The sequence below is a fragment of the Ictalurus furcatus genome, chromosome 26, assembly GCF_023375685.1.
Source record: "Ictalurus furcatus strain D&B chromosome 26, Billie_1.0, whole genome shotgun sequence".
NCBI classification, from domain to species: domain Eukaryota; kingdom Metazoa; phylum Chordata; class Actinopteri; order Siluriformes; family Ictaluridae; genus Ictalurus; species Ictalurus furcatus.
This window is the reverse complement of record NC_071280.1, coordinates 19,968,465-19,980,474: the sequence shown is the minus strand read 5'-3', so window position 1 is coordinate 19,980,474 and position 12,010 is coordinate 19,968,465. Positions and strand designations below refer to the sequence as shown.

The window sequence follows — 12,010 nt, the reverse complement described above, 5'->3', positions numbered from 1 at the left end:
AACCTAAAATAAAATTAAACTGAAATAAAAGTCCAATAAAAGAGTTTAACAGTAAAAAGAGAAAGTTATTTAACTAACACACAGAGTTTTAATAAATGTACCACACTGATAAAGAAACTAATTCATTAACCACTGTGACACAACACCCCCCCAGAACCCCCCGCATCCCCCCCAGCACCCCCTCCCCCCGCGACCACCCCCAGAACCCCCTCCCCCTTCGTGTATTTGGAACAAAACTTCAATTACTCTTGCTCCTCCTTTTTTATCCCACTGTCCCCGCCCACATTCTGCTCTTCTGTCTGATTGGCTTTGCTCTCAACCACTTCCTGTTGGCCCTGCTCCTGACTGGTCAAGTCTTTCAGCACTTCCTGGTTTGCTTCATTTTCCCCCACTTCCTGTTTGGATGACTCCTGGGTGGCCGGGTCCTTTGCCACTTCCTGTTTGGATGACTCCTGGGTGGCTGGGCCCTTGGCCACTTCCTGCAGGTTGTATTTTCGGAAGCGTTTGTAGTCTCGGATCACGCTGACGCAGCACACCGACTTTATCACCTCAATGATGACGCTGAGCTCGGGATTGGTCAGGTCCACTTTGTTCTTCGGATTTAGCCGGTTCACCAAACCTGGAGCAAGAGGACTTGTTAGTGTGTGTGTGTGTGTGTGTGTGTGTGTGTGTGTGTGTGTGTGTAATGTAATGTTTAGTCACCAGCGATGCTCTTGATGACGTCGTCCCTCTTGCTGTGGCTGTTGTTGCGGGATTTGAAGCAGATCTGGTAGGAGGCGTGGTTCGGAGAGAGGAACCACGGCTGCAGGAACGAAGACAGGAACTTCAGCATGTCTTCAGGGAACGCTCTACACGACCCACACACCGGCAACATCCGCAATATCACCCTCGACTTCAACCTCCGAGTACTGTACAGGTCCTGCAGGATAGAGTGCACTAACTGACCCGGGTCTGAGAGAGAGAGAGAGAGAGAGAGAGAGAGAGAGAGAGAGAGAGAGAGACAGAGAGAGAGAGAGAGAGAGAGACAGACAGACAGACAGACAGAGAGAGACAGAGAGAGAATGAAAGAGAGAGACAGACAGACAGACAGAGAGAGAGAGAATGAGAGAGAGAGACAGACAGACAGACAGAGAGAGAGAGAATGAGAGAGAGAGACAGACAGACAGAGAGAGAGAGAGAGAATGAAAGAGAGAGAAAGAGAGAGACAGAGAGAGAGAATGAAAGAGAGAGAGAGACAGACAGAGAGAGAGAGAATGAAAGAGAGAAAGAGAGAGAGAGACAGAGAGAGAGAGAGAGAGAATGAAACAGAGAGAGAGAGACAGACACAGAGAGAGAGAGAGACACAGAGAGAGAGAGAGAAAGAGAGAATGAAAGAGAGAAAGAGAGAGAGAGACAGACACAGAGAGAGAGAGAGAGAGAGGGAGAGAGAGGGAGAGAGAGAGAGAGATGTAACATAAAAGCCAGAACGAATATGAAGGAATAAAACACTAATATGATGAGATGTGAGTGAGAAGATGGCGAGTGTTGAAATAAATCTCACAGGAGACGGGAATATCAGTAAGTCACTGTAATGATCACACTATTTCATTACTAATCACGGGTTTAACAGAACAAAATGAATTCCACACTCATTCAGCAGCACGTAGAATAGCACTTGATCCAGCGTGCACTGTTTACAGTTTATTATTCTATATCGCGCTGACAGTTACTGAGACACGCCCCTGCTTTAGCCAGACCCCGCCCTGTATGCATAACTGAGACACGCCCCTGCTTTAGCCAGACCCCGCCCTATATGCATAACTGAGACACGCCCCTGCTTTACCCAGACCCCGCCCTGTATGCATAACTGAGACACGCCCTGTATGCATAACTGAGACACGCCCCTGCTTTACCCCGCCCCCACATGTACTAGTAAATAACTTTTAAGTCTGTAGTTATGTCTGAGGTTTGAATACTGAAGTGTCATATCAGTATTAAATACTGAAAGTGTGTGTGACCAATGCTGTGTGTGTGTCTGTGACCAATGCTGTGTGTGTGTGTGTGTTACCAATGCTGTGTGTGTGTGTGTGTGTGTGTTACCAATGCTGTGTGTGTGTGTGTGTGTGACCAATGCTGTGTGTGTGTGTTACCAATGCTGTGTGTGTGTGTGTTACCAATGCTGTGTGTGTGTTACCAATGCTGTGTGTGTGTGTGTTACCAATGCTGTGTGTGTGTGTGTGACCAATGCTGTGTGTGTGTGTGTGACCAATGCTGTGTGTGTGTGTAACCAATGCTGTATGTGTGTGACCAATGCTGTGTGTGTGACCAATGCTGTGTGTGACCAATGCTGTGTGTGTGTGTGACCAATGCTGTGTGTGTGTGTGTGTGTGACCAATGCTGTGTGTGTGTGTGTGACCAATGCTGTGTGTGTGTGTGTGACCAATGCTGTGTGTGTGTGTGACCAATGCTGTGTGTGTGTGTGTAACCAATGCTGTGTGTGTGTGTGTAACCAATGCTGTGTGTGTGTGTGTTACCAATGCTGTGTGTGTGTGTGTGTGTGTGTGTAACCAATGCTGTATGTGTGTGTGTGTGTTACCAATGCTGTGTGTGTGTGTGTGTGTTACCAATGCTGTGTGTGTGTGTGTGTTACCAATGCTGTGTGTGTGTGTGTGTGTAACCAATGCTGTGTGTGTGTGTGTAACCAATGCTGTGTGTGTGTGTTACCAATGCTGTGTGTGTGTGTGTGTGTTACCAATGCTGTGTGTGTGTGTGTGTTACCAATGCTGTGTGTGTGTGTGTTACCAATGCTGTGTGTGTGTGTGTGTGTGACCAATGCTGTATGTGTGTGTGTGTGTGTGACCAATGCTGTGTGTGTGTGTGTGTGTGACCAATGCTGTGTGTGTGTGTGTGACCAATGCTGTGTGTGTGTGTGTAACCAATGCTGTGTGTGTGTGTGTAACCAATGCTGTGTGTGTGTGTGTTACCAATGCTGTGTGTGTGTGTGTGTGTGTGTGTAACCAATGCTGTATGTGTGTGTGTGTGTTACCAATGCTGTGTGTGTGTGTGTGTGTTACCAATGCTGTGTGTGTGTGTTACCAATGCTGTGTGTGTGTGTGTGTTACCAATGCTGTGTGTGTGTGTGTTACCAATGCTGTGTGTGTGTGTGTGTGTGACCAATGCTGTATGTGTGTGTGTGTGTGTGACCAATGCTGTGTGTGTGTGTGTGTGTGACCAATGCTGTGTGTGTGTGTGTGACCAATGCTGTGTGTGTGTGTGTGACCAATGCTGTGTGTGTGTGTGTAACCAATGCTGTGTGTGTGTGTGTAACCAATGCTGTGTGTGTGTGTGTTACCAATGCTGTGTGTGTGTGTGTGTGTGTGTGTAACCAATGCTGTATGTGTGTGTGTGTGTTACCAATGCTGTGTGTGTGTGTGTGTGTTACCAATGCTGTGTGTGTGTGTTACCAATGCTGTGTGTGTGTGTGTGTAACCAATGCTGTGTGTGTGTGTTACCAATGCTGTGTGTGTGTGTGTGTTACCAATGCTGTGTGTGTGTGTGTGTTACCAATGCTGTGTGTGTGTGTGTTACCAATGCTGTGTGTGTGTGTGTGTGTGACCAATGCTGTATGTGTGTGTGTGTGTGTTACCAATGCTGTGTGTGTGTGTGTGTGTTACCAATGCTGTGTGTGTGTGTGTGTTACCAATGCTGTGTGTGTGTGTGTGTTACCAATGCTGTGTGTGTGTGTGTTACCAATGCTGTATGTGTGTGTGTGTGTGTGTGTTACCAATGCTGTGTGTGTGTTACCAATGCTGTGTGTGTGTGTTACCAATGCTGTGTGTGTGTGTGTGTGTGTGTGTGTTACCAATGCTGTATGTGTGTGTGTGTGTGTTACCAATGCTGTGTGTGTGTTACCAATGCTGTGTGTGTGTGTTACCAATGCTGTGTGTGTGTGTTACCAATGCTGTGTGTGTGTGTTACCAATGCTGTGTGTGTGTGTGTGTGTGTGTGTGTTACCAATGCTGTATGTGTGTGTGTGTGTGTTACCAATGCTGTGTGTGTGTGTTACCAATGCTGTGTGTGTGTGTTACCAATGCTGTGTGTGTGTGTGTTGCCAATGCTGTGTGTGTGTGTGTGTTACCAATGCTGTGTGTGTGTGTGTGTCCAATACTGTGTGTGTGTGTGTTACCAATGCTGTGTGTGTGTGTGTGTGTGTGTGTTACCAATGCTGTGTGTGTGTGTGTGTGTGTGTTACCAATGCTGTGTGTGTGTGTGTGTGTGTGTGTGTTACCAATGCTGTGTGTGTGTGTGTGTGTGTGTTACCAATGCTGTGTGTGTGTGTGTGTGTGTGTGTTACCAATGCTGTGTGTGTGTGTGTGTGTGTTACCAATGCCGTGTGTGTGTGTGTGTGTTACCAATGCTCTGTGTGTGTGTGTGTGTGTTACCAATGCTGTGTGTGTGTGTGTGTGTTACCAATGCTGTGTGTGTGTGTGTGTGTTACCAATGCTGTGTGTGTGTGTGTGTTACCAATGCTGTGTGTGTGTGTGTTACCAATGCTGTGTGTGTGTGTGTGTTACCAATGCTGTGTGTGTGTGTGTGTTACCAATGCTGTGTGTGTGTGTGTGTTACCAATGCTGTGTGTGTGTGTGTTACCAATGCTGTGTGTGTGTGTGTGTGTGTGTGTGTTACCAATGCTGTGTGTGTGTGTGTGTGTGTGTTACCAATGCTGTGTGTGTGTGTGTGTGTGTGTGTTACCAATGCTGTGTGTGTGTGTGTGTGTGTTACCAATGCCGTGTGTGTGTGTGTGTGTTACCAATGCTCTGTGTGTGTGTGTGTGTGTTACCAATGCTGTGTGTGTGTGTGTGTGTTACCAATGCTGTGTGTGTGTGTGTGTGTTACCAATGCTGTGTGTGTGTGTGTGTTACCAATGCTGTGTGTGTGTGTGTTACCAATGCTGTGTGTGTGTGTGTGTTACCAATGCTGTGTGTGTGTGTGTGTTACCAATGCTGTGTGTGTGTGTGTGTTACCAATGCTGTGTGTGTGTGTGTTACCAATGCTGTGTGTGTGTGTGTGTGTGTTACCAATGCTGTGTGTGTGTGTGTGTGTGTGTTACCAATGCTCTGTGTGTGTGTGTGTGTGTTACCAATGCTCTGTGTGTGTGTGTGTGTGTGTTACCAATGCTGTGTGTGTGTGTGTGTGTTACCAATGCTGTGTGTGTGTGTGTGTGTGTTACCAATGCTGTGTGTGTGTGTGTGTTACCAATGCTGTGTGTGTGTGTGTGTTACCAATGCTGTGTGTGTGTGTGTGTTACCAATGCTGTGTGTGTGTGTGTGTTACCAATGCTGTGTGTGTGTGTGTGTGTGTGTGTTACCAATGCTGTGTGTGTGTGTGTGTTACCAATGCTGTGTGTGTGTGTGTGTGTGTTACCAATGCTGTGTGTGTGTGTGTGTTACCAATGCTGTGTGTGTGTGTGTGTGTGTGTTACCAATGCTGTGTGTGTGTGTTACCAATGCTGTGTGTGTGTGTGTTACCAATGCTGTGTGTGTGTGTGTGTGTGTTACCAATGCTCTGTGTGTGTGTGTGTGTGTTACCAATGCTCTGTGTGTGTGTGTGTGTGTGTTACCAATGCTGTGTGTGTGTGTGTGTGTTACCAATGCTGTGTGTGTGTGTGTGTGTGTTACCAATGCTGTGTGTGTGTGTGTGTTACCAATGCTGTGTGTGTGTGTGTGTTACCAATGCTGTGTGTGTGTGTGTGTTACCAATGCTGTGTGTGTGTGTGTGTTACCAATGCTGTGTGTGTGTGTGTGTGTGTGTGTTACCAATGCTGTGTGTGTGTGTGTGTTACCAATGCTGTGTGTGTGTGTGTGTGTGTTACCAATGCTGTGTGTGTGTGTGTGTTACCAATGCTGTGTGTGTGTGTGTGTGTGTGTTACCAATGCTGTGTGTGTGTGTTACCAATGCTGTGTGTGTGTGTGTTACCAATGCTGTGTGTGTGTGTGTTACCAATGCTGTGTGTGTGTGTGTTACCAATGCTGTGTGTGTGTGTGTTACCAATGCTGTGTGTGTGTGTGTTACCAATGCTGTGTGTGTGTGTGTGTTACCAATGCTGTGTGTGTGTGTGTGTTACCAATGCTGTGTGTGTGTGTGTGTGTTACCAATGCTGTGTGTGTGTGTGTGTGTTACCAATGCTGTGTGTGTGTGTGTGTGTTACCAATGCTGTGTGTGTGTGTGTTACCAATGCTGTGTGTGTGTGTGTGTGTGTGTTACCAATGCTGTGTGTGTGTGTGTTACCAATGCTGTGTGTGTGTGTGTGTGTGTGTTACCAATGCTGTGTGTGTGTGTGTGTTACCAATGCTGTGTGTGTGTGTGTGTGTGTGTGTTACCAATGCTGTGTGTGTGTGTGTGTGTGTGTGTGTGTGTTACCAATGCTGTGTGTGTGTGTGTGTGTTACCAATGCTGTGTGTGTGTGTGTGTGTGTGTGTGTGTGTGTGTGTTACCAATGCTGTGTGTGTGTGTGTGTTACCAATGCTGTGTGTGTGTGTGTGTGTGTGTGTGTTACCAATGCTGTGTGTGTGTGTGTGTTACCAATGCTGTGTGTGTGTGTGTGTTACCAATGCTGTGTGTGTGTGTGTGTTACCAATGCTGTGTGTGTGTGTGTGTTACCAATGCTGTGTGTGTGTGTGTGTTACCAATGCTGTGTGTGTGTGTGTGTGTGTTACCAATGCTGTGTGTGTGTGTGTGTTACCAATGCTGTGTGTGTGTGTGTGTGTGTGTGTGTTACCAATGCTGTGTGTGTGTGTGTGTGTGTGTGTTACCAATGCTGTGTGTGTGTGTGTGTGTGTGTGTTACCAATGCTGTGTGTGTGTGTGTGTGTGTGTTACCAATGCTGTGTGTGCGGATGAACAAGACGTTATTTGCTCCACTCTCGAGAGCTGTAAAGCGTCTCTGTTGGTTCTCTGTGGTCGAGTGGAACTGTTTCACCTCCTTCTGCAGTGCTGCCTCCACGTCATCCTCACTGCTGCTGTCATTAGGGTCTGCTAACTGCAGACACACACACACACACAGATTACTGTGTCGCCCCCCAGTGGACACAGATTTTAATGCTGCAGATACACAAAGCTTTATGGTGCTCAAGCAGCGCAGCTGCAAATCACAGGTTTATTTATATTAATGCGCTCGTTCTAATGCGTTATGGTTTCTATGGTAACAGCTGGTTCACAGGGACGTGTACCTGTTCTGGACCGTACAGCTGGTCTGCGTACTCGTTCAGCAGGCTGTAGGCCTCGGCGGTGCATCGGCGCTCCTTCATGTTACAGGTGATGAGGATGCCCTGCATGCCTGGCTCCAGCTCCCTGCCACCTCTCCGCCGCTTTCCGCCCGCCTGGGGGGCACCATACCTCCTCTTACTCCTCTTCCTCCCGTCCTGCACGCTGTCAGACATCACCTGCTCAACACCACAGACTCATTTACAGTTCTGGATTCTGAAGATGTTGATTCATTTTCTATAACAGCAGTGCAGCGCCACACCACAGCTTTATATTTCTATAGTAACAGCTCATTCACAGAGGACAGATCTCAAAGGTGTGTTATTGTTCATGTGATGAAGTTTTCTGTGAGATGTTTATGTAATGTGAAAGGAAGGAGTCTCCAGTGTCAGCGCTTTGTTACAGTCAGGGGTAAAGCTGTAAATTTACGTTCTCCCCAACCTTCAGCACAGAGGACTTTACACTTCTTTACTGTTTCTCTTTTTTTCCTCTCTTATTAACTTCAAGAGAGAGAGAATAAAGAGAGAGAATAAAGAGAGGGAATAAAGAGAGAGAATAAAGAGAGGGAATAAAGAGAGGGAATAAAGAGAGGGAATAAAGAGAGGCTGGTGCGGGAACAGGAGCTAACTTGTTTCACGACCATAAAATGTAGTAATAAATGGATAATAACTATGATGTGCTGCTGTTTAATAAATAATAAACTAATTGTTGGTAAATTGCTGTGATGCAAGAGAAATAAAACACTCGAAGACGTGCTGTTATAGGAAACTAATCACTCTCTCGCACGCTCTCACGCACGCACGCACGCACGCACGCAGACGCACGCAGACGCACGCAGACACACGCAGACACACGCAGACGCAGACGCAGACACACGCAGGATAATTACTTCCGTAATTTTGAAAGCTTTCAGTCTCTCTGCTTTATAAACTCTACACTCTCAAGCCTCCTGTGCAGGATAAATCATAAATACATATAAATATCTCACTCTGTGTGTGTGTGTGTGTGTGTGTGTGTGAGAGAGAGAGAGAGAGAGAGAGAGAGAGAGTTCACTTACCCGCTATAAATCCGCTGGTTCAGTCCCTGCACACTGCAGTAATAAACGACTCCCCTGTATTTGTGTACTGTAGAGGAATACAGCAGTAATGCTGTAAACACGGTCTGAGTATAACCACGCGGACACACAGGTAGCGCTGTGCCTCTGCGCATGCGCACTGTAACCTCAGCGCGAACGGTCTCTCGTTTGGGACAATCTTCATCAACTATAAAAACGCGTTTCCCGACAGACTCATCCAGACTCTAAATATCTAATAAAAGGGTTTAGTTTAATTTAATTTAAAGGTGAATTAAACAGTAAACATATGAAACACTTTGGTTTTTGATTCAGTAGAATGAGCAGGTTTGGAGAGTAACGGAATATATGTAATCAGGACACAAACACAGGTGACTGTAATGCGTTACAGAACAAAGTCATCAGAGTACAGGTGCATTCAGTAAAAATCAGAATATTCTCAGGATTGAGTGGAAACAAGGCCCATGTGCATATAAGGTCATTTTAATGTCATGTTATGGCACTGCTTCGTATTACATGACCACTCAAATGATGCAGAAGGTTCGCTCGCGGCATCTAATATGTTATTTTATTCCATGGACATTCAAGAGAATACAGGAATGCTTTTTAAACGTGAGCAGAGTGAACCCCATTTTATTTATATATATTTCTGTGATGTTAACAGTGTGTATGTTTCACTGTATTAAAGTCTGCATTCATACTAACACTGTTTTAAACGCCATTAAGTTTACAGTGAGACAAGTTTAGAGTGAGACAGGTTTAGAGTGAGACAGCTTTAGGGTGAGACAGGTTTACAGTGAGACAAGTTTAGAGTGAGACAGGTTTAGGGTGAGACAGGTTTAGGGTGAGACAGGTTTAGAATGAGAGGTTAACAGTGAGACAGGTTTAGAGTGAGACAGGTTTAGAGTGAGAGGTTTACAGTGAGACAGGTTTAGAGTGAGACAGGTTTAGAGTGAGAGGTTTACAGTGAGACAGGTTTACAGTAAGACAGGTTTAGAGTGAGACAGGTTTAGAGTGAGAGGTTTACAGTGAGACAGGTTTACAGTGAGACAGGTTTAGAGTGAGACAGGTTTAGAGTGAGAGGTTTCCAGTGAGACAGGTTTCCAGTGAGACAGGTTTAGAGTGAGACAGGTTTACAGTGAGAGGTTTACAGTGAGACAGGTTTAGAGTGAGACAGGTTTAGAGTGAGAAGTTTACAGTAAGACAGGTTTAGAGTGAGACAGGTTTAGAGTGAGAGGTTTCCAGTGAGACAGGTTTACAGTGAGACAGGTTTAGAGTGAGACAGGTTTAGAGTGAGAGGTTTCCAGTGAGACAGGTTTACAGTGAGACAGGTTTACAGTGAGAGGTTTACAGTGAGACAGGTTTACAGTAAGACAGGTTTAGAGTGAGACAGGTTTAGAGTGAGAGGTTTACAGTGAGACAGGTTTCCAGTGAGACAGGTTTACAGTGAGAGGTTTCCAGTGAAACAGGTTTACAGTAAGACAGGTTTAGCGTGAGACAGGTTTAGAGTGAGAGGTTTCCAGTGAGACAGGTTTAGAGTGAGACAGGTTTATAGTGAGACAGGTTTACAGTGAGAGGTTTACAGTGAGACAGGTTTCCAGTAAGACAGGTTTAGAGTGAGACAGGTTTCCAGTGAGACAGGTTTACAGTGAGACAGGTTTAGAGTGAGACAGGTTTAGAATGAGAGGTTAACAGTGAGACAGGTTTAGAGTGAGACAGGTTTAGAGTGAGAGGTTTACAGTGAGACAGGTTTAGAGTGAGACAGGTTTAGAGTGAGAGGTTTACAGTGAGACAGGTTTACAGTAAGACAGGTTTAGAGTGAGACAGGTTTAGAGTGAGAGGTTTACAGTGAGACAGGTTTACAGTGAGACAGGTTTACAGTGAGAGGTTTCCAGTGAAACAGGTTTACAGTAAGACAGGTTTAGAGTGAGACAGGTTTAGAGTGAGAGGTTTACAGTGAGACAGGTTTAGAGTGAGACAGGTTTAGAGTGAGAGGTTTACAGTGAGACAGGTTTCCAGTGAGACAGGTTTACAGTGAGAGGTTTCCAGTGAAACAGGTTTACAGTAAGACAGGTTTAGCGTGAGACAGGTTTAGAGTGAGAGGTTTCCAGTGAGACAGGTTTAGAGTGAGACAGGTTTATAGTGAGACAGGTTTACAGTGAGAGGTTTACAGTGAGACAGGTTTCCAGTAAGACAGGTTTAGAGTGAGACAGGTTTCCAGTGAGACAGGTTTACAGTGAGACAGGTTTAGAGTGAGACAGGTTTAGAATGAGAGGTTAACAGTGAGACAGGTTTAGAGTGAGACAGGTTTAGAGTGAGAGGTTTACAGTGAGACAGGTTTAGAGTGAGACAGGTTTAGAGTGAGAGGTTTACAGTGAGACAGGTTTACAGTAAGACAGGTTTACAGTGAGACAGGTTTAGAGTGAGACAGGTTTAGAGTGAGAGGTTTCCAGTGAGACAGGTTTCCAGTGAGACAGGTTTAGAGTGAGACAGGTTTACAGTGAGAGGTTTACAGTGAGACAGGTTTACAGTGAGACAGGTTTAGAGTGAGAAGTTTACAGTAAGACAGGTTTAGAGTGAGACAGGTTTAGAGTGAGAGGTTTACAGTGAGACAGGTTTAGAGTGAGACAGATTTAGAGTGAGAGGTTTACAGTGAGACAGGTTTACAGTAAGACAGGTTTAGAGTGAGAGGTTTCCAGTGAGACAGGTTTCCAGTGAGACAGGTTTACAGTGAGAGGTTTACAGTGAGACAGGTTTACAGTAAGACAGGTTTAGAGTGAGACAGGTTTAGAGTGAGAGGTTTACAGTGAGACAGGTTTACAGTAAGACAGGTTTAGAGTGAGACAGGTTTAGAGTGAGAGGTTTCCAGTGAGACAGGTTTCCAGTGAGACAGGTTTACAGTGAGAGGTTTCCAGTGAAACAGGTTTACAGTAAGACAGGTTTAGAGTGAGACAGGTTTAGAGTGAGAGGTTTACAGTGAGACAGGTTTAGAGTGAGACAGGTTTACAGTGAGACAGGTTTACAGTGAGAGGTTTACAGTGAGACAGGTTTCCAGTAAGACAGGTTTAGAGTGAGACAGGTTTCCAGTGAGACAGGTTTCCAGTGAGACAGGTTTAGAGTGAGACAGGAGGAAATGCTGATAAACAAAACGAGGCAAATGTAGAAGCTTCTCCAGAACTCAGGAGCGGAACTGAGAGAGAACTCACTGGGAGATTTGCATGAAGCTGAAATGTTCTGCCTGGAGCATTTTGTAAGATTATGAAACACAGTTAGTGTCTAAGCCTCATCATTAAATTCTACACCTGGAAACTGAACCCTGGCCATCCTGTGCAATGAGCTGAGAGCAGAACATCAGGCAGTTGAACAGAACACAGAGGAGGACAAATGGATCAGCTTCAGTTCCTTCAGACACTTTCACCTGTCATCACTATTCATCTGAGAACATTCACCACCGCTTCTGTGACCTGTTCCCCCGACTGTATTTATCATCTTCATCATCTTCATCATCTTCATCACCACCACCTGCCCCAGTGTTAGGACAATAGCAGCACTGTTCTGCGCTCTGTGAAAGTCCCTCTGGTTCTAAATATATATGTTTTTCCTGTTGATCCTGGTGCATTTGTTTATCAGCTCCTGTCCTTCCTGATCACGTGACATCACCACAGTGATGATGTTAAAGGGGATTGATTTGAACATT

At 45.5% G+C, this 12,010-nt stretch overlaps 1 protein-coding gene across 1 annotated transcript; it reads right to left on the bottom strand.

Moving 5' to 3' along the window:
* Nucleotides 1-218: 218 nt before the first annotated feature.
* On the bottom strand, nt 219-8,439 carry thumpd1 (THUMP domain containing 1). Its single transcript, XM_053616344.1, has 5 exons — nt 8,299-8,439; nt 7,208-7,420; nt 6,858-7,017; nt 703-951; nt 219-619 (listed from the first exon to the last, which is right to left on the bottom strand). The coding sequence occupies exons 2-5, from the start codon at nt 7,415-7,417 to the stop codon at nt 243-245; spliced, it is 996 nt and encodes a 331-aa protein (XP_053472319.1). The 5' UTR covers nt 7,418-7,420; nt 8,299-8,439; the 3' UTR covers nt 219-242.
* Between the last annotated feature and the right edge of the window lie 3,571 nt (nt 8,440-12,010).